We start from the raw sequence: 23244 nt of genomic DNA, 5'->3' as shown, positions 1-23244 counted from the left end.
GTATGCTATGGGGGGGGGGGGGGCAGACCAGACAATCAATTGCATGAAGTGTTTTTGGAGGCAAAGCTGACTGCTCAGAACGGGAGGAAGAGGCATTTGAAAATGAAAGGGCTGGAGAACGTCTTGGATGCTGGCTAGCGCGAATCCAGGTGGGGAGAAATTCTGTAGGGAAGAGAAGGTTCTTGCCACAGTATCTATGTTCAGCTACTTCCTGATTTGGAGGCAGAGATCTGACTACCTCACTAAGTATTGGGTTGTTTTTTTTAATGCTGTTACTCTGCTTTTATATGTTGCAATTCCAATTTTACCTTATATGGATTTTGTACTTTCTGATCTGTAATTGCCTACTTTACAATTGTGTGTGTGTATGTGTGTGTGTATATATATATGCCAATAAAGGCTTGTCTGTCTGGTTAGGAGTGTGGACTCTAATCTGGGAGAACTGGGTTTGATTCCTCACTCCTCCACATGCAAGAAAAAAATTGTATATATATTCCGCCCATCCCGCGAACAAGCTCAGGGCAGGTAACATCACATTATAATAAATACAATTTAAAATTTAAAAACACAATATACTTATCTAATTGTTTATTTATTCATCTGATTTACAGTCCGCCTGTCTCACAGGGACTCAAAGTGAGCTGATAAAGTCAAAAGATGAGGCATTCCATAACTCATGCATTAGGATGTTAGAAGTCCGGAACCGCCAGTAAGAACTGACGCACAGCACAACCATTCACACGAAGATTAAGTGGTACAGAAATCATATAAACAGGATCCTACTTACCATAAGCTACACACAGCAGTATAGACCACAGTCCCTTTCATTTATCCAAGCAAGTTTGTAAAACCATTTTGTGCAGTGCCACCCTATTACTGCCTCACTTATTACACACACCATTGAGTGCCTTTCCCATTATATAGCTGGGGCAGTGGTGCTCTGTATTCTTGGTGCTTGGGGGGGGCAACAGTGAGAGGGCTTCTGGAGTTCTGGCCCCACTGGTAGACCTCCTGATGGCGCCTGGGCTTTGGCTACTCTGTGACACAGAGTGTTGCTCCAGATGGGCCACTGGCCTGATCCAACATGGCTTCTCTTGTGTTCCTATAGATGGAACACTCTGTCGGGGGCAGTGGTGCTCTGTATTCTTGGTGCTGGGGGGGGGGCAACAGTGAGAGGGCTTCTGGAGTTCTGGCCCCACTGGTGGACCTCCTGATGGCGCCTGGGTTTTGGCCACTGTGTGACACAAAGTGTTGGACTGGATCGGCCATTCTCTTATGTTCTTACGTCTGGGGCAGTGATGCTCTGTATTCTTGGTGCTTGGGGGAAACAGTGGGAGAGCTTCTCGAGTTCTGGCCCCACTGGTGGACCTCCTGATGGCCCCTGGGTTTTGGCCACTGTGTGACACAGAGTGTGGGACTGGATGGGGCCATTGGCCTGATCCAACATGGCTTCTCTTATGTTCTTATGTCTGAGGCAGTGATGCTCTGTATTCTCGGTGCTTGGGGGGCAACAGTGAGAGGGCTTCTGGAGTTCTGTGCCTGCTGGTGGACCTCCTGATGGTACCTGGATTTTGGTCACTGTGTGACACAGAGAGTTGGACTGGATGGGCCACTGGCCTGATCCAACATGGCTTCTCTCATGTTCTTATCTAGGATTGGTTTTAGGTTACTTTCAGCAGCACTGGGAGGTAACATTGGGCTGAAAAGGAAGGTAATTTTTTTCTCCAACTTTCCCCTCCATAGAATGAAAGACAAATTCCAAAGGACTGAAAGGCAAATTAGAATTTTTTTTTCAAAGAGGGTGAAAATACGAAGCGTTCACATCGTCAAAGAGAAAACACAAAGCAAGAAGGGGGAGGGACCCTGACTATTTCCCCACAAGTTAATTTTAAGAAAAGTGATAAATGCAAATGTCATTAAATGAAAAGAGAAGCAACTTCAAAGTTTCTCTTGGAGGCTGGGGGGGGGTGACCCTTTTGCTCAAAACAGCCTTTGTACCTGTGTCTGTAGGTGGGTAATACAAAGCTTTAACCAATTTCCAGTCAAGCAGTTCTGTTCTCATCGCTATGGATTTTACTCCTTTAATGGGAAAACAAATATGCTCTTTTCTAGGGAAAGGTGCAAATTTTTCCTGTCTGTGCCTGCTGCTGCGAAATCCTGGATCTGATTTCCCTTCTGCCTTGTGGAAATTGCCCCCGATTCCTTATCTGTGTGCCGTTCTCTGTTTCCTCACAGCAATTCCCCACCACCACCATTAAATGCTCCCAGGGAGGGCTTGTTCTTTGACCCACTGACACAGCTGAGGATGCACCAGCTAGGGATGCCAGCCTCCAGGTGGGGCCTGGAGAGCTCCAGGTATTACAACTGAGCTCCAGGCAACAAAGATCTGTTCCCTTGGAGCAAGCAGCTGCTTTGGAAGATTGGTTCTCTGGCATTGTACCTTGCTGAGGGTCTCTCCCCTCCACAAACCCCATCCTACCAAGGCTCCCCCCTCCAAAAAAATATCTAGGTATTTCCCAACCCAAAGTTGGCAACCTGCCATCAGTACACGTGCATCTGCCTTGTACTGAATCAGACTAACTCAACATTCTGTGTACACAGTGCAAACCAAGAGCAAAAAGCTGAGGACTGAAACGGCTGGCAAACTCGTAAACAAATACACAGAGATGCTCCCCCCTACATAGCCCTCAATTCTTCACCCTTACCCAGTTGGCAACCGGCATTCCAGAAGGGCTGGGGGTTGTAATTGCTGGAGTCCACTCGGTAGGAGGAGGGATAGATCCGGGAGAGCTGCTGTTGGTTGAAACGCAGATAGTGGACCGGCTTCTGCTGGATGATCTGATGAGCTTTCGTCTCACTGAAGGACGAAACCTGCCAACTGGAGGAGACTGGAACAAGAAGAGGGAGAGGGTTGCCTCTTTGAGGACCACAAACACTTTCAGCAGTGTAACCAAAACTTGAGAGGAGAAATGACAGAGCCACTACAAATGTTCCAGAAACATTCAGGTGAGGCCAGGTGCAGGAGTTCGTGCAATGCTATAACGAGATCGGGCAGCAGTTCCTGGGCCGGCCTGCTACGCACCCTCCTCGCTCCCCCCAACTGACCCACAGTGAGGCAAGACAGGGAGGTGGCAAGTTCCTTTGAAGACAATGGATTTAGAATGGTGCAACTCTACTTAAGATGGCGCTGCCCTCCTAAATTCAGCCTCTGGAGGAGGAGTGATCACTGTAACGCTAGTTTGTTAGTTTGCTAACACTCTCCAAACCGTAAGTTTCTGATTCCTGTCTGTCAACCAATTGCAAACCCTAGTTTAGCAATTCTGACCATCATTTCAAACTGCAGTTGGCATCAACCATGGACTGCAGAATCACAGTTTCCAACTCTGGTTTGCTGATGTGTCACAAACCATAGTTTGTCAGTTCAGACAATCATAGCAGAAGAGCTTTTTAAACCACAATTTTGGCACAACATCTCAACTGTGCCAGTCTCTCTCTCTCAGAGTGAGAACAACAAAGCCGTCTTCCATTGAAACAGAAGGAACATGACACAGACTGGCGAAGACCTCTGTGCGAAACAGATTCGTGGCTGCTCGCTTCTGTTCCTCCTTCTGTGTGGAGCAGACTCATCATTTCCACCTACTTTCTGATTCCACATCATGGATCCCAACAGATTTGGTGTATTTCACGAGGTCTGAGAGTGCACGAGACAGCTTCATCGTCTTCTTCTGCCGGTTCGTTCTGCGGGGACAAGATGGCAAAGTCTGATTCGAGGGAGAAAGGGACAACTAGAATATTACTTGAAAAGGTGAATGTGTATAATCAAGAGAAACCCTCAACGGCTTAAAAAAAAATAGAAAGAACAACCCCTAAACTAAATTATCCTAACAAAGGACAATGAGAAAAATCTATATACTTAGCTGTTTTTAAACTACCAAACTGAGTGGAAACAGAATTTTGGACTCTCAGGAAACTAGTAGAAAAGAGCAAGAGTCCAGTAGCACCTTAAAGACTAACAAAATATGTGGCAGGGGAGGAGCTTTCAAGAGTCACTGCTCACTTCTTCAGATACTAGTTTCTCAGGACTAGTTCTGCAATTCACAGGACTGAAGAGATTAAAACTTTGCCCAGGAGCAGACATGCTTTTCTTCTCCTTCATGTTCCAGGTTCTGTCTCATTGTACGGCCTTTACATTTTCAGAATTCACACTACAAACATGAGGCCAGAAAATTGCATTCTAAAACTTTTATTTATGAGGTCTGTATCCCATCTTTGCTCCAAGGAATTTTGGATGGTCCCCCTCCTCTTTTCTCCTCAACCAAGGCTGGGAGAGAACCACTGGCCCAAAGTGAGCCAGTAATCCGAGTGGGGGTTTGAACCCGAGTCTTCAACATCAGACACTCTAAACTACCACATTGGGTCTTAAATATCTCTTCTCCGACAGATGGAGCTGCAGTTAAGCTTGACCAAGAGTTTGGCCCAGGATCTGATTGTATGTGTACGTGAACTTGTATGTTACCCAGAATGCATTGCCACTTACTTGTTGTAATGCACCGAGGCCCTGCCTAAGTTTCCTTGACAGTTAAGGTCGTCTTCGCCCTCTTCTACGCTCGGTGTTCTTTTGAGTTTGCTGCCTTTTTTCTGTGGAGGAAGACAAGGAGGGTGAGAAGCTGCAGCTGATACTTTCAGCACAACTGCAGGTGGATGCAGAAGACAGTGAGTTAGCAAACTGCCACGACTGAGAAACCCCAATAGAGAGCATTTTAACATATTGTGTCTGTGCCTGGTTTGCCAGTTGTACGGCTGTGGAGAGGAAAGCACTCCAGAGAGTTGTTATTACAGCCCAGAAGATCATTGGCTGCCCTCTCCCATCCCTGGAGGAATTGTATAGTTCTCGATGTTTGAAAAAAGCAAAAAACATTTTGCAGGACTTGTCACATCCTGAACATTCCCTGTTTCAACTGCTGCCTTCGGGCAGAAGATATAGGACAATTAAAACAAGGACAAATAGATTAAAAATAGTTTTTATTCGAGAGCTATTATTGCCTTAAATGCTGTATGAAATTGGAATTTGGGTGACATTGGTGGTTTTAAGTTGCTATGTGAATCTTAAGGGAGTTATGGGACAGTTGTGAATGGTGTGTGAGTGTATATAAATATTGTTGTAGATCACTGAAATGATTGCATCTTTAATTTTGTTGTACTATGTACAATAATAATAAAGTTTGTTGTTGTTGTTGTTGTTGTTGTTAATAATAATAATGATGATGATGATAATAATAATCTGATTATATCTACTTGGAGATGGACAATCACCCTTCAAAGGGCTGCTGCTGGAAACACAGAGTCGTCATTTCTCATGGAGCATAGGCTGACTTCTTTAGTCCCACTGTCCTCTCCAATAAAATAGGTTTTGCTGGTGTTTGATACACGCAGCCAAAAAAGGGGGGGGAGCCAGTGTACAATGCAAGAAACAAAAAAAGAAGACCACTTGGCAAAAAATAACTCACAAGCAATTAAGCAAGTATATAATGATCAAATAAGCATAACAGCAAGTATAATATAAATCAAATAAGCATAACAACAAGTATGATATAAATCAATTGGCCAAAGTGCAATAATAAATCATAGTAGAAACAGTCACAGTCTTCTCCAGCATAGGAGCAATATCAAAGTCCAAATTGGAGTGCCAATCATCAAATTTTCTGAGCCATCAATAGCCGACGCATAATCCGGATGCCTGAAGCCGCGTTTCGAATTATTATTATTCAAGCATGGCTGTAATGGGACTGAATGCAAATTCAAAGCATATACAAATGAGAATGCGTACAAAATATAGATATTGGAACAATACACAAGTAAGAATGCATACAAGGATATAAATATTTGAAAAATTAGAGAAATTAGAAAAGTTAGGAGCTGCAAAGAAAACTCACCCCAGTCTCAAAAGCTGGCATATGCTAAGCCAGAATGGTCAGTCAAGGAGGATTAAGGGTCCTTAACCTGCCATGTGCTGCACCTTAATTTATACCTAATTTCAGGATGCATCAACACAGGCAAAGTTTCTTAAAAGGTCATAGTGTCATGCATACTGCTCAAAAATCCAGAAGCAGCAAGTGCACTGAACTGCCATCACTTAAAACAACATATTTAAGTTTCATTTGGGCAACTATCATTGATTGATATAAGGTGTAAAATCCATACTCTGATTCATACCATGAGGATGATATGTCTTTAAATTGTAAATGAATCTAGTTTCCTTTTGCAAAAGGATTTGTTCAATATTTAGTTGTTGGAAGGGCTTTTTTTGTTGGCAGTATAAAATTATAAACTTCATTTCATTCGCACTATGACCTGCCTGCATGTAGTGTCCAACCATTGGTGAATTTTCAACATTATTATTCACTCTGGACTTTTCTAATTTCTCTAATCCAGCAGCTGCAAATGGAGGAGTGGGGAATCTTCTGGTGCACGCACCATGATGACATCACCCAGAAGTGACATTATTGCACCAGGCATGTTGTGCAGGGGATGCTCTAGCATTTGGGCAAAAAACTCTATGGGTGACAACTTCACATCGCCACGTTGAGTATGACGGGGCTCTTCAGGGGTGGGGCTCTCCCTGCTGGTCAGGGCTCTCCGACTGTTGGCGGATTGGGGCCCCCAAAAGTGGGGGGACCCCTGCTCCCAGGGTAATACCCTGAATTACACCCACCACCCTGTGTCAGAATTCCAAAGAAGCCCAGAGGCTCAAAAAGGTTGGGAACGGTTGGGATTTACAAGTTCTCTCTCCATAGTCGTGAAAGGGTTAACTGCTTGTTTTATGCATGCTTTTGTCCTAGTGAGTTAATTTAGGGACCCAGTGGTAAAGCCAGCCACAGCAAGGTGACAAAACGCATAATTAGTTAGCACTGGGGTTCTCCAATTGCCTAATCAATACTTTGGGGGTGGTTTAGAGAGGAAGCACTGGGTTTCAATTCCATCGCTCTTCTTCTCTAGTTCGTCCTCACACGAGGCTTAGAAAATGCCGGAGTAAAGCGGTAGGTTAGTGCAGCTAGACAGAATGATTTCCCTGTATTTTTTAAAATTTTAATCTCCCTCATTAGTAAAGTTTCTTCTTCAGAGCGAATACAAGTGTTCTGCTGAGTTTATTCACTCTGCGTTTACATAGAGATCCCTAACAGGAACCACTGCTCGAATTCCTGTCTCTCACTGAAATGGCTCATAGAACAATGTTTAAATCCAGTGGCGCCTTGAAGACCAACAAAGTTTGATTCTGGGTATAGGCTTTCGTGTGCAGGCCCACTTCCTCAGATACAGCTCAGCAGCAGGAGCCATGGGAGGAGATTCTATTAAGCAGCAGCTGGGCAAACAGTTGTCAGGGATGCTCTAGGCTGATCTTGATTGAGCAAAGGGTTGGACTAGATGGCCTGTGTGGCCCCTTCCAACTCTGGGATTCTCTGATTCAATATATGTGCTCTGTCAATGAGATGCGGCCCTTCCTTGAAAGCATTTGCCACGTGAATCCTGGTTCAAACCAGAGGTCATTTCGGGGGGGATCGCAGTCCCCCCGGGTGAGGTACGGGGGGCGGGGCACATGACGAAGCCCCGCCCCCTGCTTCCGGCCGCCCCGCTTCCGGCCCTCATTCAGCCAGGAGGAGGCAGGAGAAGAGGGAGGGTAAGTTGCTTCCTCCCTGCCTCTCCCCACCCCTGCCTGCCTGGGGCCAGGGAGGGCCTTCGCGGGGCTTCCTTGCACTCCCGCCGGCTTTGCAGGTCCACCGCCGGGCCCCTCAAGGGGCTCGGCAGTTGAGCTGCAAGGCCGTTGGGGGCGGCCGGTACCATTGGGGGCAGGGTGTGTGGCCTTATGACACACTTCCCGTGATGTCAGGGTGTGTGGCATATGCTAATGAGTTATGCTAATGAGACCCCCTAGCTCTTTTTCTACAAAACGACCCCTGGTTCAAACCACTTTTTTAATCCAGCTTAACCCCGATACCATCTCTGCCAACTGGCAGCCGCTCTCCGAGGCCTCGGGCTGAGGTCCTTCCCAGCTCTGCTTCCTAACATCTTTTTAGCTGGAGATGCTACTGACGGACTTAGAGACCATTTTGCTTGCAAAACAGGTGCCTGACTGCTGATCTTCAGCACCTTCCCAAAAACACAAACTGTAAAGACAATATGCCTTTGCCAAGTGGACCCCAGGAATCAGGATTTAACATGCCGGCCGACAGCAGGGATTAGAGACCTGTAGTTTGAAAGCTCTGTAATGCCATCAAGGGAGTGGTAGTTATCGCTAAGAGCAGAAAAGGCTTTGGAAATGGATTTTCTTTGATAGCAATAACTCTGTTGACATAAGTCATTCTGCTGTTCGGTGGGGTGCTCGAGCGGAATTTTACAGCTGCTTGTGTCCTAAGTCATTATTCAAGTGAGTCACAAGGAATGAAGAGAAACTGGCTGGACCAGGGGGAAATGAGCTAGGAGGACCTCTCTGGAACTGGCATCACAAAGGCTATAACTGATACCCTCATGACCAATCCAGGAAGCAATGCCCTCACTCTAAATGGGCTTCCTTTGTCCTCAGTGACATCAACATGTGGCCAAATCCAATAGAATACAAGGTGATGTGATGGAATCAGGTTGACTATATGCTCCCTGATTGGCTGGGATCGTTCTAGGAAGGAGAAAGAAACAGTATGGAGGCCGCAATGGGTTAGGGGAATGATACCTGTGAAGAGGGTTTTTACACCTTCAAGGGTTTCGGGGGGAGGGGATGTTACCCTTTTCCTGCAATAGCACTTCTCTCAACACAAAGCTCCAAATGGACAAACCCTCAGGAACACTCAGAAATCTACATCATTGGCTTGGAACTTGGATCCAGACTGAATTGGCAATTTCTATTATTCCCCCTTCCTACTTCAGACTTCCCGTAGATCATTTCTCAGGAGCCCTGTTCCCCCAGGAGTAGCATTGTATGGAGATCAGTAGGAGGCAGTGGAAGGAAGGGGGAAAGGAAAGTTTTATTCTATCACTGGAAAAATTGTTCTGGAAAATAGCTAGATGCATGTCGATTTCACATTCATCTAAATCCCAAGAAATGTTCTCAGGATATAAACCCAACTTAACCTAAACTCCGACCACTGGATGGGACGTTTTTAAAAGGAGCATCCAATTGATAAATGGTTGCCCTTTTCTATTCTAACGTTTTAGAGTTCGGACTCTGGAGATGTTGAATTTGAAGACAGTCGTGTGGGACAGGGCTGCGGGGGAGGGGATTCCACGAATAAACGAACAACCTTGCGCTTGGAAAAGCTGCCCATCAGGGACCGGTTCTGGCGTTTGCTGATGACCGAATCTTCCCCGGACTCCACATCTTCCTCATGTTTGTTCTACGGGACCGAAGAACAACAACAGACAAAGCAATCAGTCATGAGATGGACGGATAGACAGACAGAGAAGCTGTAGAACAACCAGAGAGACTTACGCTGAACATTCACAAGCAAAACGAGAGAAAGAAGACACTGCTGTACAGATTATGTCACAGTGGAAGTTCTTCCAACATGGCCGGTCTCCCAGAGTTTTCAAATGACATTTTGTTAGACAGTGTTTTTCAGAAATATTCCTGTTATCTGCTTTGGCATGTTTCCATCCTTTCCCCAAAGGACTTTGGGTAATTACATCATTTAAAAACTATTCATAACAAACCTAAGAGAATTTATGATCGATGTCTCCCTCTTCTCCCCAATAGAGACCTGAAGCAGGTTACACCATCCATGTTATCTCCACAATAACCCCCTTGTGAGGCAGGCTGGGCTGAGAGAGGGAGAGTGACCTGGCCCAAGGCCACCCAACAAGTTTTCTTGGATTCAAACCTGGGCCTCCTGGATCCTAGTCCAGAATTCTAACCACTATACCCAAGTGTTCCCTCTAAGCTGAGTTAGTGTGAGCTAGCTCACCGTTTTTTAGCCTCTGGCTCACACATTTTTGTCCTAGCTCAAGAAGGATGGCTCCAGAGCAAACTAATTTATGCAGTAACCAAATTGCTCGCTCACAACCTTAATGCCAGTAGCTCACAAAGTAGAATTTTTGCTCACAAGACTCTACAGATTAGAGGGAACATTGACTACACCATACATGAAGCGGCTTTATACCGAATGAGACCTTTGGCCCATTGAGGTCAGTACAGGCTCCTCTGACTGGCAGATGTCTTTCACATCACCTAATATCTGGTCCTTCTAACTGAAGATGCCGGGGATTGAACCTGGGACCTTCTGCGTGCCAACTAGATGCTTTACCATAGAGCCACAGCTCCTCCACATCCGCTATCATCCACTCCTCTGAGGATCTGGCCTACCAATGGAGCTATTAATGCTAGCAAAACTTCCTGTCATTATAATGTAAGGGAAGAAACTTGCAAAGCCTGCTTCCCAGATGCGATGGGAGAACAGAAATTGGTACATACAAAAGGAAACGCAGCGTCAGTGACACTCTTGAAAACGATGTTTCTGGCAGTATTATTTCTTTTTTAAATCTCTGGCTGCTACGTTTCAACTTTAAGAAATATATCAGCTAAAAACCTCTGCCTTTCGGCTTTCTGAAAGCCCTCCCGTGCTCTGGGAAGTAAACTGACAACACTTTGAGGACAGAGTTCAGACACTTGAGCATGACAATGAAATTAACATGTTTTGAAAGTGAACGCAAAGGACAAGAGGGAAGAAAAAATCCCACAGGCAGACATTTCGGATGAGGAAAAGCAGAGTTTCTAGGAATCTCAACCTCCTCTTCAGCAGCTCCTTCGGTGCCATTTTCTAAAAAAATATAGGAAGCTAGTACTACTTGGGTCCAGCCAATCAGGGATCATTCAGCCTACATAATGATGCCATGGTGCAACCCAACCAATCAGATCTGCCTGCATGGTCAAGACAAATCAGAGTGAGGGCAACATTCCCTGCCCTCACTCTGAACTGGAGAACATTTGGACCACATTTCACAGGCTTGATTTTTAAAATTTTTATAGCAAAGCGGATGTTTTGTGCTTCCAAGCTAGTGAGATTTTTTCATGACATGCGGCTGTACATTTTGTCTTAGCCTGGAATTTTAGCATAAAACCGTCCGATCATTAAAAATGTACTTCATTTCATTACGGGAAACAATATTCCCAGCACTCTGAATGAGGAGACAGAAATTACCTGTGTACGTGTTCAGCTCCAGTTGCTTTGTGCTGGCAACCGGTAGCAGCCCTGCGTCTCTCAAAAATCTCACTCACCTGGCTTCCTCATTAAGCATGAGCACTCAGCTATGGAAGCCAGGGTCATTAATAAACAATTTAGAAAGAAAGCTAATAAAAATCCTACCAAGTCAGCTGCTAAAACCCCCGCTTTCCCTATCGCACCCAATTTGCATTTCTAAAGCGAGGCACCGTTTGCATTATTCATTTACGGTGGCAGATTATCCCGCTCGTACCAAACGGGCACCATTAGAAAAAAAAATAATGAACTCTTGTGCTGATCAAAATATCTTTACTGAAAATAAAGAAAGAGAACCTGCAAATGGACAGCGACGCTGGGGGGAAATGTATTCTGACATTGTCATAAACAACTGTGAAGAGTTAGGAGAAAACCAGAACGAGACAAACCCTTTGCTTGGCGGCTCTCGTTTGTTAACAATTGCTACTCAAAATCTAATTTCAGACTGTATTGATTCTAGCAGACCTGTTTCAGGCATATTTGGGGCTTGGGGATTTTGTTCCTGGGTGGCTTGAAGGGAGGGAAACTCACACAGACAAAACTAAATGGCAAAGCAATTGAGTAAAAATAAATAAACCCCAAAAGGAGGGTGTGATTGCTATCTACAACAGGAGGTAGCCAGCTTCTTCAGTCAAGGGGAGTGCACGTGCTATAACTCCCATTGCCAGGATATGGGACTCGGTCATCTTGACCTTGTCCAGTCAAGAAAGTTTCAGAGGGCAGCCATGGTGATCTGCAGTAGAAGAGCTGGATTCGAGTCCAGCAGCGCCTACTGACCAACAGGAGCAGAAGGGAGCGTTCACTCTTGAAAGCTTATACCCCGCACATCTTGTCGGTTTCCAGGTGCGACCAGACTCGACTCTAGCTCTTGTCCGGTCAAGTGGCCCGATGCCACTTACGGTTCCCCAACCTCATTGTACAAGAGCCCTGTAAAAAGGAAAGCAGGAAAAGAGAGCCATGGGCTGGGTCCAGTTAGAGCTCTGTGGATCGTTGTGCATTTTCTGTGGGGTTACTTGCCCCGCTCCGCCGAGATAATCGGTAAACCTACTTCGAATCCTATCTGATAAGCCTGTTTGCTCTTAGCCTTCGTCGCTCCTCACTGCTCCTTGGTTCTCATGGGTTGCTGAGGCTTCGGAAGCTCAGATGCACAGAGAGAGGGGAAGGAGCCTTGAAGACAGGGGGCAGCACCTCTGCCGATTGCGGGTGAAGCCTACGGGCACCTAGCGGCTGCGGCAGACAACTGAGATAATCATGTATGTCTTGTGGCGCCGGGAGGAGTCAATTGGAAATGGGGTGGGCAGAGAAGCCCGAGCTCATCAGAGCTCAGAAGCTACGCAGGGTCAGCCGTGGTTACTACTTGAATGGGAGACCACCAAGGAAGTCCAGGGCCGCTACGCAAAGGCGGGTGGCTTCAAACCACCTCTGCTCATCTCTTGCCTTGAAAACCCCATGATGGGGTCACCGTAAGTTGGTTATGACTTGACAATTATTATTGTTAATAGCAAGGAGCCCCGAGCAAGCCAGGAGAAGCCAGGTGGCGGCTACAAGCAGTTACGGCTTCAAAAGGGAATTAGATAAGCATATGGAGCAGAGGTCCATTGGTGGCTATTAGCCACAAGGTATAGATAGGGGCTCTGGGGCAAGTGATGCTCTGTCTTCTTGGTGCTTGGGGGGGCCAACAGTGGGAGGGCTTCTAGTATCCTGGCCCCACTGGTGGACCTCCTGATGGCACCTGGTATTTTTGGCCACTGTGTGACAGAGTGTTGGACTAGGTGGGCCTTTGGCCTGATCCAACATTGGCGTCTCTTATGTTCTTATGTTCTCATCACCTTGTTGTGGAATTAGTTCAGCGGGCTTGGATTGGAGTGACTCTGCCTAGGACCGCACTGTGAAATCCTGAACCTTGAGTTCAACCTCAGTTCCCAGCTTACACCCTGATGCCCAACTTCCTACGGGCCAGTTTGCTTAAAAGCAGCAACGTATTCTCGGGATTTTCTCAGTGGGTCAGTATCAGTTAAGTACAAACAAGAGACCCGCAAAGGACCTGCTTGGGGGAAATCTCATCCACCCCCTCGCTGTTCCCTGGACTCACACTATCTCTGCTTTCTCTCCTTACCTCCCCATCACAGTCCCCATGGCCTCTCCCCATTTCCTACTTCCTTCCCTCCGTCTCATCTAGCTTTTTGGTTTCCCCCCCTGAACTGCCACTTTTCTCTGGTTGCTCATTTTTTTTGCCCCTGCATCTTTTCCACCTTCCGCTCCCATATCTTCTCCTTTCTCCTCCCTCCCTTTTAACTCCTGTGGGGGCAAAGCAATTCAAAAGAGCCCTACAACGCCCCCAAATGCCATCCCAACATCAGTTTCTTCTGATGTCTGCATAGGCACAGACTTTTACACAAGCTTTTCAAGGATCCTAGCCACCCCTCGAAAGCTTTTCTAGTTTTCACTTTTTGGGGAGGTGACGTGCTATGTGGCTTCATCATGTGGCTTTCACACTCAAGGACCAAGTTTGGAATTAGATATATGACGTAAAGAGTGCAGTTATTAATCCATTACTGATAATCAACGATAAATTAAGGTGAGAGGTTTAATCACGGTACAGTGTTCCCTCTAAGCTGAGTTAGTATGAGCTAGCTCACAGGTTTTTAACCTCCGGCTCACACATTTTTGCCTTAGCTCAGGAAGAATGGCTCCAAAGCAAACTGATTTATACAGAAGCCAAATTGCTCGCTCACAACTTTAATGCTAGTAGCTCACAAAGTAGAATTTTGGCTCACAAGATGCCACAGCTTAAAGGGAACATTGATCACGGATGGAAAATTTGTACTACAGGGTGGAAAGTTATGGACATACTTTGTGTATAGATAAGAAGTAGAAAAGAGCAAGAGTCCAGTAGCCCCTTAAAGACTAACAAAATATGTGGCAGGGTAGGAGCGTTCGTGAATCACTGCTCACGTCTTCAGGTATCTGAAGGGGTGAGCAATGATTCACGAAAGTTCCTACCCGGCCACATATTTTGTGAGTCTTTAAGGGGCTACTGGACTCTTGCTCTTTTCTACTGCTACAGACAGACTAACATGACTACCCATCTTGGTCTCTCTCTACAAATAAGACATTTATTTTGTGGTATGAAAAAAGTGGGGCGACAGAACTTTTTTGTTCCAAAAATGCTATAACTCAGAGGCACCCCACGAATTTTATTGGCAGTATGTTCAGAACCTTCTGACCTGGATAGCCCAGGCTACCCTGATCTCATCAGACCTTAGAAGCTAAGCAGGGTCGGCCCTGCTTACCATTTGGATGGGAGACCTCCAAACAGTAGCAGGGTCGCTACACAGGAGGCAATGTCAAACCACCTCTGAACAGCTCTTGCCTTGAAAACCCTACCGGTCTTGCCTTGAAAACCCTACCGGTTTTCCACAGTACTTTCCACCAACACCAGGTTCAGAACAGACAAAAGACAGTACTTCTTGGGCTCTTTTTGTAGCAGGAACTCCTTTGCATATTAGGCCACACACCCCTAATGTAGCCAATCCTCCAAGAGCTTACAGAGCTCTTCTTACAGGAGCTACTGTAAGCTCTTGGAGGATTGGCTACATTAGGGGTGTGTCGCCTAATATGCAAATGAGTACCTGCTACAAAAAGAGCCTTTGCATAATGCACAAGTAACTTGCGGAACTCACTGCCATATGATATAGCAATGACTATTAACTCAGATGGCTTTAAACAATTAGACAAATTCCTGGGGGACAGGTTCATCAATGGATAATAGCTCATTAGTTACGACGGGTAAATAGAACCACAGTATTCAGAGGCAGTATAGCTCTGAATACTGATTGTGGAGTATGACAACCTGGGAGACCTTTGGCCTTCATGCTGGACTAGGTGGATTATAAACCTGATCCATCTGGGGTCTTCCTATGTTCTTAACATTACCTGTCTATTATTTTAGTTTTGATGTACCAGAGAATTATTTGTTTAAGAGGATATTAAAGGTAAAATGGGTCAAATTCAAATCATTCACAAGACCAGCTCAAGACACGGAAAGCGACGAGCACACTCACATTGGCTTCAAGCTCTGAGAACACAAATCGACCAAGAACCATTTTATCGACTCCAAAGATCAAAAATGGAATCTAGAAACCATTACCCCTCTAGAGGGCAGTGTCCCTACATGACAACTGACACAAGCCACTGAGAACAAATTTCTGAAAGTAAAATAGAACAGGGGAAAGGAACATGAAAACTGGTCTCATACAAGGGACCTGTAACCACACGGTACATGGATTTCACTGGACTGCTCAGTCCCTCACCTTGCAGGTTAATTGTGCAGAGCGATTCTATTGGAAAGACCTGCATTTCTCCACTGTGACTGATAGGCATGTGTGGCTCATTCACATAAAGAGGTGCGTAAATGCTGTGTGGTACAGATTAGCGACTTTTTTTACTGGAGGGGGGCAATTCTTGGTGGCCAGTTGAAATGACTGGAACCTGGAAATGGATCTTTAAATGATCCAGGTTCCCCAGAGACCTTTCAAGTCCTGTCACTCGCCCGATCATGTAATTGTTCCAACACAGACAAGGTCCCTCTTGCTGCCCTTCCAAATGGAATGATGAAGAAGAGATGGAATTTATACCCCACCCTTCACTACCCGAAGGAGTCTCAGAGCGGCTTACAATCCCTTTTCCCTTCCCCTCCCCACAACAGACACCCTGTGAAGTAGGTGGGGCTGAGCGAGCTCTCTTGAGAACTGCCCTTGAGAGAACAGCTCCGAGAGAACTTGTGACTGACCCAAGGTCACACCAGCAGCTGCATGTGGAGGAGTGGGGAATCAAACCCGGTTCTCCCAGATTAGAGTCCACGCTCGTAACCACTACATCAAATTGGCTCTGAGGTGCGGGTCAGGGAGAGCCCCTTATCCAATGAGAACCTTGTTCAACAGTTACTACCCTTCTAGGAGTGAAGGTCGAATTTTGATAAGATTACCAAACCCCAGGGTTAGAAGGAAGGTTTATATACATGTACAGGGTGACTTTTTATATACATTAACCCCCTTGGAAATCATTCAGAAATTCATTCGTTAAACTGACACCAATGTTCCCTCTAAGCTGTGAAGTCTTGTGAGCAAAAATTTCTACTTTGTGAGCTACTGGCATTAACGTTGTGAGTGAGTGATTTGGCTACTGCATAAATTAGTTTGCTCTGGAGCCATCCTTCCTGAGCGAAGACCAAAATGTGTGAGCTGGAGGCTAAAAAACGATGAGCTAGCTCACACTAACTCAGCTTAGAGGGAACATTGACTGACACCCCAGATTTCTGTGAGAACCATCAAGATTAAGGTGGAGGGGGAAACCTGCAGAATCAGCTGTATTTAATGCAAAAGAACCCATCAAATAGGAAACGGGTAGCTTTTCTACAAAAATGACAGCGTGATTTGCTTCAGCGTGACAATGTATCAGCCACATTTTTTTCACTGCTGAACCCAAAGTACGACAAGCCCACAGGGAGAGGAAGAATACAATCTGAAGTTTTAGAAAATATCGAAAGACCCCCAAGAGGCAAAGGAGAAGTTTTATTTCACCTGCTCTCCATGGATACTCCGTTTCCAGGCCCACTGAACAGAACGCCCCCTGTGGGTGGGATGAGGCATGGCTAAAAGCCAGCATCCGTCCACCAAGGCTCGGCGGCTTCTCAAGTGCAACAGACAGAGCTGGGGCTAGAGGTAGGCATGGCAAGCGACCATCTAGCAACTGGAGAGGCTGGATCCATTCCCAAAGGATAAAAGGGCACGGAGGCAGCAGAAGAAGCCAGATGCGAGAGAACGGTGTCCTGGACGGAGCCGCTTAGCAAACCCAGAAGGACTATCCGACGAGGCTGACGAGAACAGCGCTGTAGCTGGCTCATGGGAGGAGCTCAGAAGCCGCCAAACTCAGGTGCAGTGATTAAAAACAAGACTTTAGGCGCCTGGATGTCTTTCTCTTCCATCTGAGCCTCCGAGAGAAGGAAGAGTCGATGCGACATGAGAGCTACGCGGAATGTAGGTTGGCCATCTTGGGAGCCAGCAAAGAACTGTCATCTGCTGAGACGTCCCCAGGCCCAAATTTGAGCACAGGAGGAAAGCTCCAGTGCTCAAGACCAATGTAGCGCCATCTTTCTTTTCTTTTTTCAGCAAGAAAAAAAAAAGGAAGAGGGGTGTGAACCGGAGTGCGGAGAACAGGGTGCAAGAGCTCGGGACAGCCTTCGAAATGGGCTAGCCCAATCCTGGGCTAGTTAAAGCCAAGAGGTTATTATTGCGTAGCCTCGCTCCAGCAAGCGGCAGGCAGGATGGAGTCAGGTCCAGAGGGCCAGCTGAAGCCATCTAAAGAGAGAAGGCTCGAGAGTTGTAGTCCCTCCCCCCTTGTTTTTAAATACACAGGCGGAACAGCACGGCGGGGTGGTTTGCATTCTGGACAAGGATCTGAGAGGTCGGCCTAGCCTACCTTGCAGGGTTGTTGTGAGGGTAAAATGGAGGAGAGGAGGACAATGTCAGCCACTCGGGGTTCCCCCCCCCCGAGGGAAACAGCGGGATATAAATGAAGTAAATAAATAAATACGTATGAAAGGCACACTTCCACAGTGGAGCAACTCTACAGGGCATCCCGCAGTCCCCTTATTGCTTTGTGCACACATCATCTCTGAGTTGTTCTAGACCACAAAGGGGCTCCCAGGGCTCTTTTTGTAGCAGGAACTCCTTTGCATATTAGGCAACACACCCCTAATGTAGCCAATCCTCCAAGAGCTTACGGAGCTCTTCTTACAGGGGCCACTGTAAGCTCTTGGAGGATTGGCTACATTAGGGGTGTGTCGCCTAATATGCAAAGGATTTCCTGCTACAAAAAGAACCCTGCGTCTCCCACATTCCACGGAGTCCCTGGTCCAAGTCTAGCAGGGGTGGGGGAAGAAAAGGAATTTGGTGGCATTCCTAAGAGCGGAGCAGTGTAACGACTGAAAGGTAGTCCCGGATTCAAATCTCACCTCAGCCACAAACTTCTTCTTTTTTAATTCAGCCTGTAATCTCTCACCTGGAACTTTTGAAGGGGTGTGTGTCTGTGTGTTTAGTACTGTCAAATCACAGCTGACCTACAGCAACCACAGCAAGGCAAAGCAGCGGAGGCGGTTTTGCCTTTGCCTTCTTCTGCAGAGTCTTCCTTGGAGGTCTCCCTCACCAGGACCAACCCTATTCTGGCCAGCTGTTTCAGACCTCTGCTTTTTGCCGTTGCTTCTGTCAGTTCCTTCATACCGCAGGTGATTATTGTAGTCTTTCCTGGGCAATCCATACAGTACTTACACTGCATTTATATAGATATTTGCTTATTTCCCCCCCCTGTCAAGTGGCAGTTGACTTATGGCGACCCTCAAGGCAAGAGACAAACAGAGGTGAGTTGCCATCGCCTGCCTCTGCAGAATGACCCTGGACATCCTTGGTGGTCTCCCATCTAAGTAATAGCTACCTCGGAGGTCATCTGTTGTGGTGGTGGAAGGTGCCATCAAGTCACAGTCGACTCACGGCGACCCCGTAGGGTTTTCAAGGCAAGGGACAAATAGAGATGGTTTGCCACGGCCTGCCTCTGCATAGCAACCCTGGGCTTCCTTGGCGGTCTCCCATCCCAGTACTAACCAGGGCTGACCCTGCTTAGCTTCTGAGATCTCATGAGATTGGGCCAGCCTGGGCCATCCAGGTCAAGGCAAGAGATATTCAGAAGTGGTTTACCACGGCCTGCCTCTGCGTAGCAACCCTGGACTTCCTTGCCGGTCTCCCATCAAAGTACTAACCAGGGCTGACCCTGCTTAGCTTCTGAGATCTCATGAGATCTGGGCCATCCAGGTCAAGGCAAGAGATATTCAGAAGTGGTTTATTACGGCCTGCCTCTGCGTAGCAACCCTGGACTTTCTTGCCGGTCTCCCATCAAAGTACTAACCAGGGCTGACCCTGCTTAGCTTCTGAGATCTCATGAGATCCGGCCAGCCTGGGCTATCCAGGTCAGGGCAGGTTTATTGCTGATTTATCGATGCAGAAATGGCTCGGAGAAAATGCGTATCTTCTACTGGAGGGAAACTTGTTAGACGAAACCGGAACATGGCATAAAAATCAGGAGTCAGAAGCGCTCTTCAGACAAGGGAGAAGAAAAATCAAAATGGAAATGATTGCAACTGACGAGCAGGGTGATAGGATAGCAAGTGGCCTTTTAAGTATCCCGGCCCCAAACCACTTAGGGCTGTAAGGGTGATAACCGGCGCTTTGAATGGCACACTACGTGGGCTGAGGCAGGCTGTGAATAAACCACGTTATCTGTTTCCGATAGACCCGCAGTCTTGGAAACCCCCACGAGGTCCATTTCCGCCGTACGCTGATTCCATTGTTAAAAACAAGCCTCTCTGATAATAAAAGGGCAGGAGGTCGAAACGTTGGCCGGCGTTTAAAAAAAATAAAAGTAGCACAGTGGAGAGCATATGAAAAATTGCTTTTCATTTCCCCGCCACGAGCCACAGACCCAGAAAGCAACATCTCCTGAGATCAGATTAAACGTGTTTTGCAGGCAGAGCCCGAGTGAGAGGCAAGAAGGAGCCATTCATCCCTTTCCTCTTCATTCATTCATGAATGTGGACCAGACGCTGCTTCTCACAGATAGGGGGGCTTCAAGGCCAAGACAGTTCCGATCACAGTGATGAGAGACAGAGGGGGCTGCAAAAAATATTTCAGGTCAATCAGCCGATGTGTCGGCTCAGGCTGCACTCTTGGCCTATGACTCTATCTGCCTGCCCTCTGGGCCTTTTGGTAGTCGCTGCCCAGGGTTGCCAGCTCCGGGCTGGGAAATACCTGGAGATTTGAGGGGTGGAGCCTGAGAAGGGTGGGGTTTGGGAACGAGAGGGACCTCAGAGGGTTAGAATGCCATAGAATTAGGGTTGCCAGCTCCAAATTGGGAAATACCTGGAGCTTTGAGGGGTGGAGCCTCAGAAGGGCGGGGTTTGGGGAAAGGAGGGACTTCAGTGGGGTGTAATGTCATAGAAGAGCCCACCTTCCAAAGCAGCCATTTTCTCCAGATGATCCCTATCTCCTGGAGATAGTTGTAATCCCAGGAGAATCTCTCACTGGCTGCCTTTAAGCAGCGGCTGGACAAACACTTGTCAGGGATGCTCTAGGCCAGTGATGGCGAACCTTTTAGAGACCAAGTGCCCAAACTGTGACCCAAAACCCACTTATTGATCGCAAAGTGCCAACATGGCAACTTAACCTGAATACTGAGGTCTTTAGAAAAAACAACTCATACATTAACTTAAGATGATCCAAACATAGTAAGGAAAGCAATCCCAAATGCTTTCATTTACTTAAAATTATTTGGCAGAGAATTCGACACTTTAATGATGGTCTGGGCCTGGCCGGGGCGATGGCACGCGTGCCTGCAGAGAGGGCTCTGAGTGCCACCACCCGTGTCATAGGTTCGCCACCACTGCCCTAGGCTGATCCTGCATTGAGCAGGGGGTTGGTCTAGGTGGCCTGTCTGGTCCCTTCCAGCTCTGTGATTCTAGGAGATCTTCAGCCCCCACTTGGAAGTTAATAATGGCAAATACAAAAACTGAGGGTCACAGGAAGACATTCAAAAATATATATCATTGTGTACAATAAATATATGCTTATGGTAAAACAATTTTATGCTTTGCTCTTTTTCTTTTTATATATCTTTTCAATACTATTGTCTAAATATTGGTGTCAAATGTGATCAAAAATATATTTCACCCATACAATACATAGAGAAAAATGTTTCACCCAAACAATACATCGAATGTCAACCTGCACAGTGATATATATATATTTTTGTATGACCACTTGGAAGTTGGCAAACATAGTGCTGCCTGTCCTCCCTAGCTGGATTCCAGAGGTTACTCACAAACGCATTGCCATACTAAACATCCAGTATATTTCTCTTGGCATGTTTTGAATCATCTTTGGAGACTCCGCCTTCTCCCTCAAGGTGCGCAGCTCACTAACAGACTACTGGGGGTGACGCGGAGGCCTCTCCTCCACAACTTCTTCCCACGCTTCAGTCATGTGTGGGCCAAAGAGCCACGGAAGCCTGGCCCTTTGTCACTCATTTGCTACCTTGGCCAGGATTCATAAGGTCATCACTGGGCCACCGGCAGCAGAACACAGGAGAAATCTCAGAATTACAATGACCAAGCTCTCAGTTCGCCCCTTTCTCCCATTTCCCCTCTTTTCTTTAGTTAGACTCCACCTTAATACTATTTCACTTTAGATTAGGCTGGATCAAGTGTGGTTTGACTTACAGGACCTGCGCGGCCTACCAGTGCATTCTCAATGTACAACACATGTTCAGGACCCCTTTTCAGAGTAACTAACTTAGGTTAAGTCCTAACCTAAATGGCCCAGGCCAGCCCAGACTTGCCAGATCTTGGGAGGTAAGCAGGGTTAGTACTATGGCAGTCCAGGGTCGCTACGCAGAGGCACGCGATGGCAAACCCCCTCTGTACATCTCTTTGCCTTGGAAACCTTACAGGGTTGCCATCAGTCGACTGTGACTCGACGGCACTTTCCACCATGGGCAGCCTACGTTAAATATTCCACAGGGTGCACTTCTCCTGGAGAGCAGCAGAAGCAGCGCCTTGCAGGATCAGGGCCCAGTTTGGAGCCGTGGTTAAGTGTGCAGACTCCAATCTGGAAGAACTGGGTTTGATTCCTCACTCCTCCACTCGCAGCTGCTGGATGACCTTGGGCAAGCCATCGTTCTGTCAGAGCTGTCCTTGAAAGAGCAGTTTCTCTCAGAGGTCTCTCAGCCCCACCTACCTCACACGGTGTCAGTTGTGGGGAGGGGAGGGGAAGGGAACGGAGTTCGTAAGCCACTCTGAGACTCCGAATGAAGGGCGGGATATAAATCCAATCTCCTCCTCCTTCTTAGCCAACATTCTTTGCAAGAGTCTGAGAAACCAGCCAGCTGTGATAGCGCCATGGAAACTGCCCAGAGATTGGCCTCGTGAATCGCTGTCTACATTCCGCCCATCAACTGAGCATCAATCCATGGGCCCTGTTTACCGAAGCCGCCCCTTCCCTCCGCAAAAAGTGAAGAGACGATCCTTCATTCCCTCTTCCCCGGCCTGTTATTTTGACTGAGTGGACACCAGCCATAAATCCCCGATAACGGTGGGCTTTCCAGATGAATCCTTGTCAACAATCGCTCCTCCTTCCCTTCTCCTGCCCACAGGCAGACAAACTCAACGGTCCGTTATTGAGCCAGCGGCGGCTGCCGGCTCTCCAGGACAGCTGACGGAAAAGGGATATTAATGGTTCTGCGCAGGGGAAATAAAAGCAGTTCTCTCTGCATCATTGCCCCTCGCCCATCGGATGGTATGTGGCTCAGAAACAACGGGGCAATCTGGGCCGGCGATAAATATTTATCGTGATTACAGGGAAAGCCAACAATGCCCCATTAAGTGCTTTGAGCAAAATGGTCCCCGCAGAGCCAAATGCCAGGGTGCCGATTCATCAGGATTAACTGTGATTACACACCTAGCTTCACCCCGGTTAAGAGTTTTCCAAACGATTATTAAAAAAGGACTGCGGTTCCCGTCCGTCCAAAAACCACAGTTCCCCTAGGACTGGTTTGGAGAATGACCTATTTCTGAATCCTTGCATAAACTGACGTTCTCGGAATACATCTCCAGCACGGCAAAGATCACTGGATGTTGCCTGAGCAGGAATAGGGTGGGCAGGTCAAATCCCCCAACATTTCAGGCAGCAAGACAGTGGCTTCTCCTGTCCTCTCGGCCAATCCCCTCCTCGGCTTGCCAGGCAGCACATCTGAAGTCCTGATCATTTCTGCAGACATATAATTCAACAAGATGCCTTAATCTGTGGTTCATTCTGCATCTGGCATCTGCTCTACATTTTCTCAGGACTCAACCTGGTTCCCCCTTGCCTCAGATTTTCCTGTGTCAGTACTTGCCTCAGCA

General features: G+C 47.0%; 1 protein-coding gene across 1 annotated transcript in view; it reads right to left on the bottom strand.

Annotated features, from left to right (window-relative positions):
• PLCH2 (phospholipase C eta 2) overlaps positions 1 to 23244 on the bottom strand; it is a gene marked incomplete at its 3' end in the record, with an annotated part of 135966 nt that overhangs the window by 12262 nt on the left and 100460 nt on the right. Inside the window, exons 11-15 of the mRNA XM_015410927.1 lie at positions 9291 to 9383; positions 4538 to 4638; positions 3637 to 3738; positions 2706 to 2878; positions 327 to 347 (exon numbers count right to left, since the gene is read on the bottom strand). Coding sequence (XP_015266413.1) covers positions 327 to 347; positions 2706 to 2878; positions 3637 to 3738; positions 4538 to 4638; positions 9291 to 9383 — 490 coding nt within the window. The remainder of the gene's footprint in view (positions 1 to 326; positions 348 to 2705; positions 2879 to 3636; positions 3739 to 4537; positions 4639 to 9290; positions 9384 to 23244) is intronic.

Source organism: Gekko japonicus, unplaced genomic scaffold (genome assembly GCF_001447785.1).
Source record: "Gekko japonicus isolate JY-2015 unplaced genomic scaffold, Gekko_japonicus_V1.1 scaffold220, whole genome shotgun sequence".
In the NCBI taxonomy this organism is placed as follows: domain Eukaryota; kingdom Metazoa; phylum Chordata; class Lepidosauria; order Squamata; family Gekkonidae; genus Gekko; species Gekko japonicus.
The sequence above is the reverse complement of the archived record's forward strand: the minus strand, read 5'-3'. Positions and strand labels throughout refer to the sequence as shown.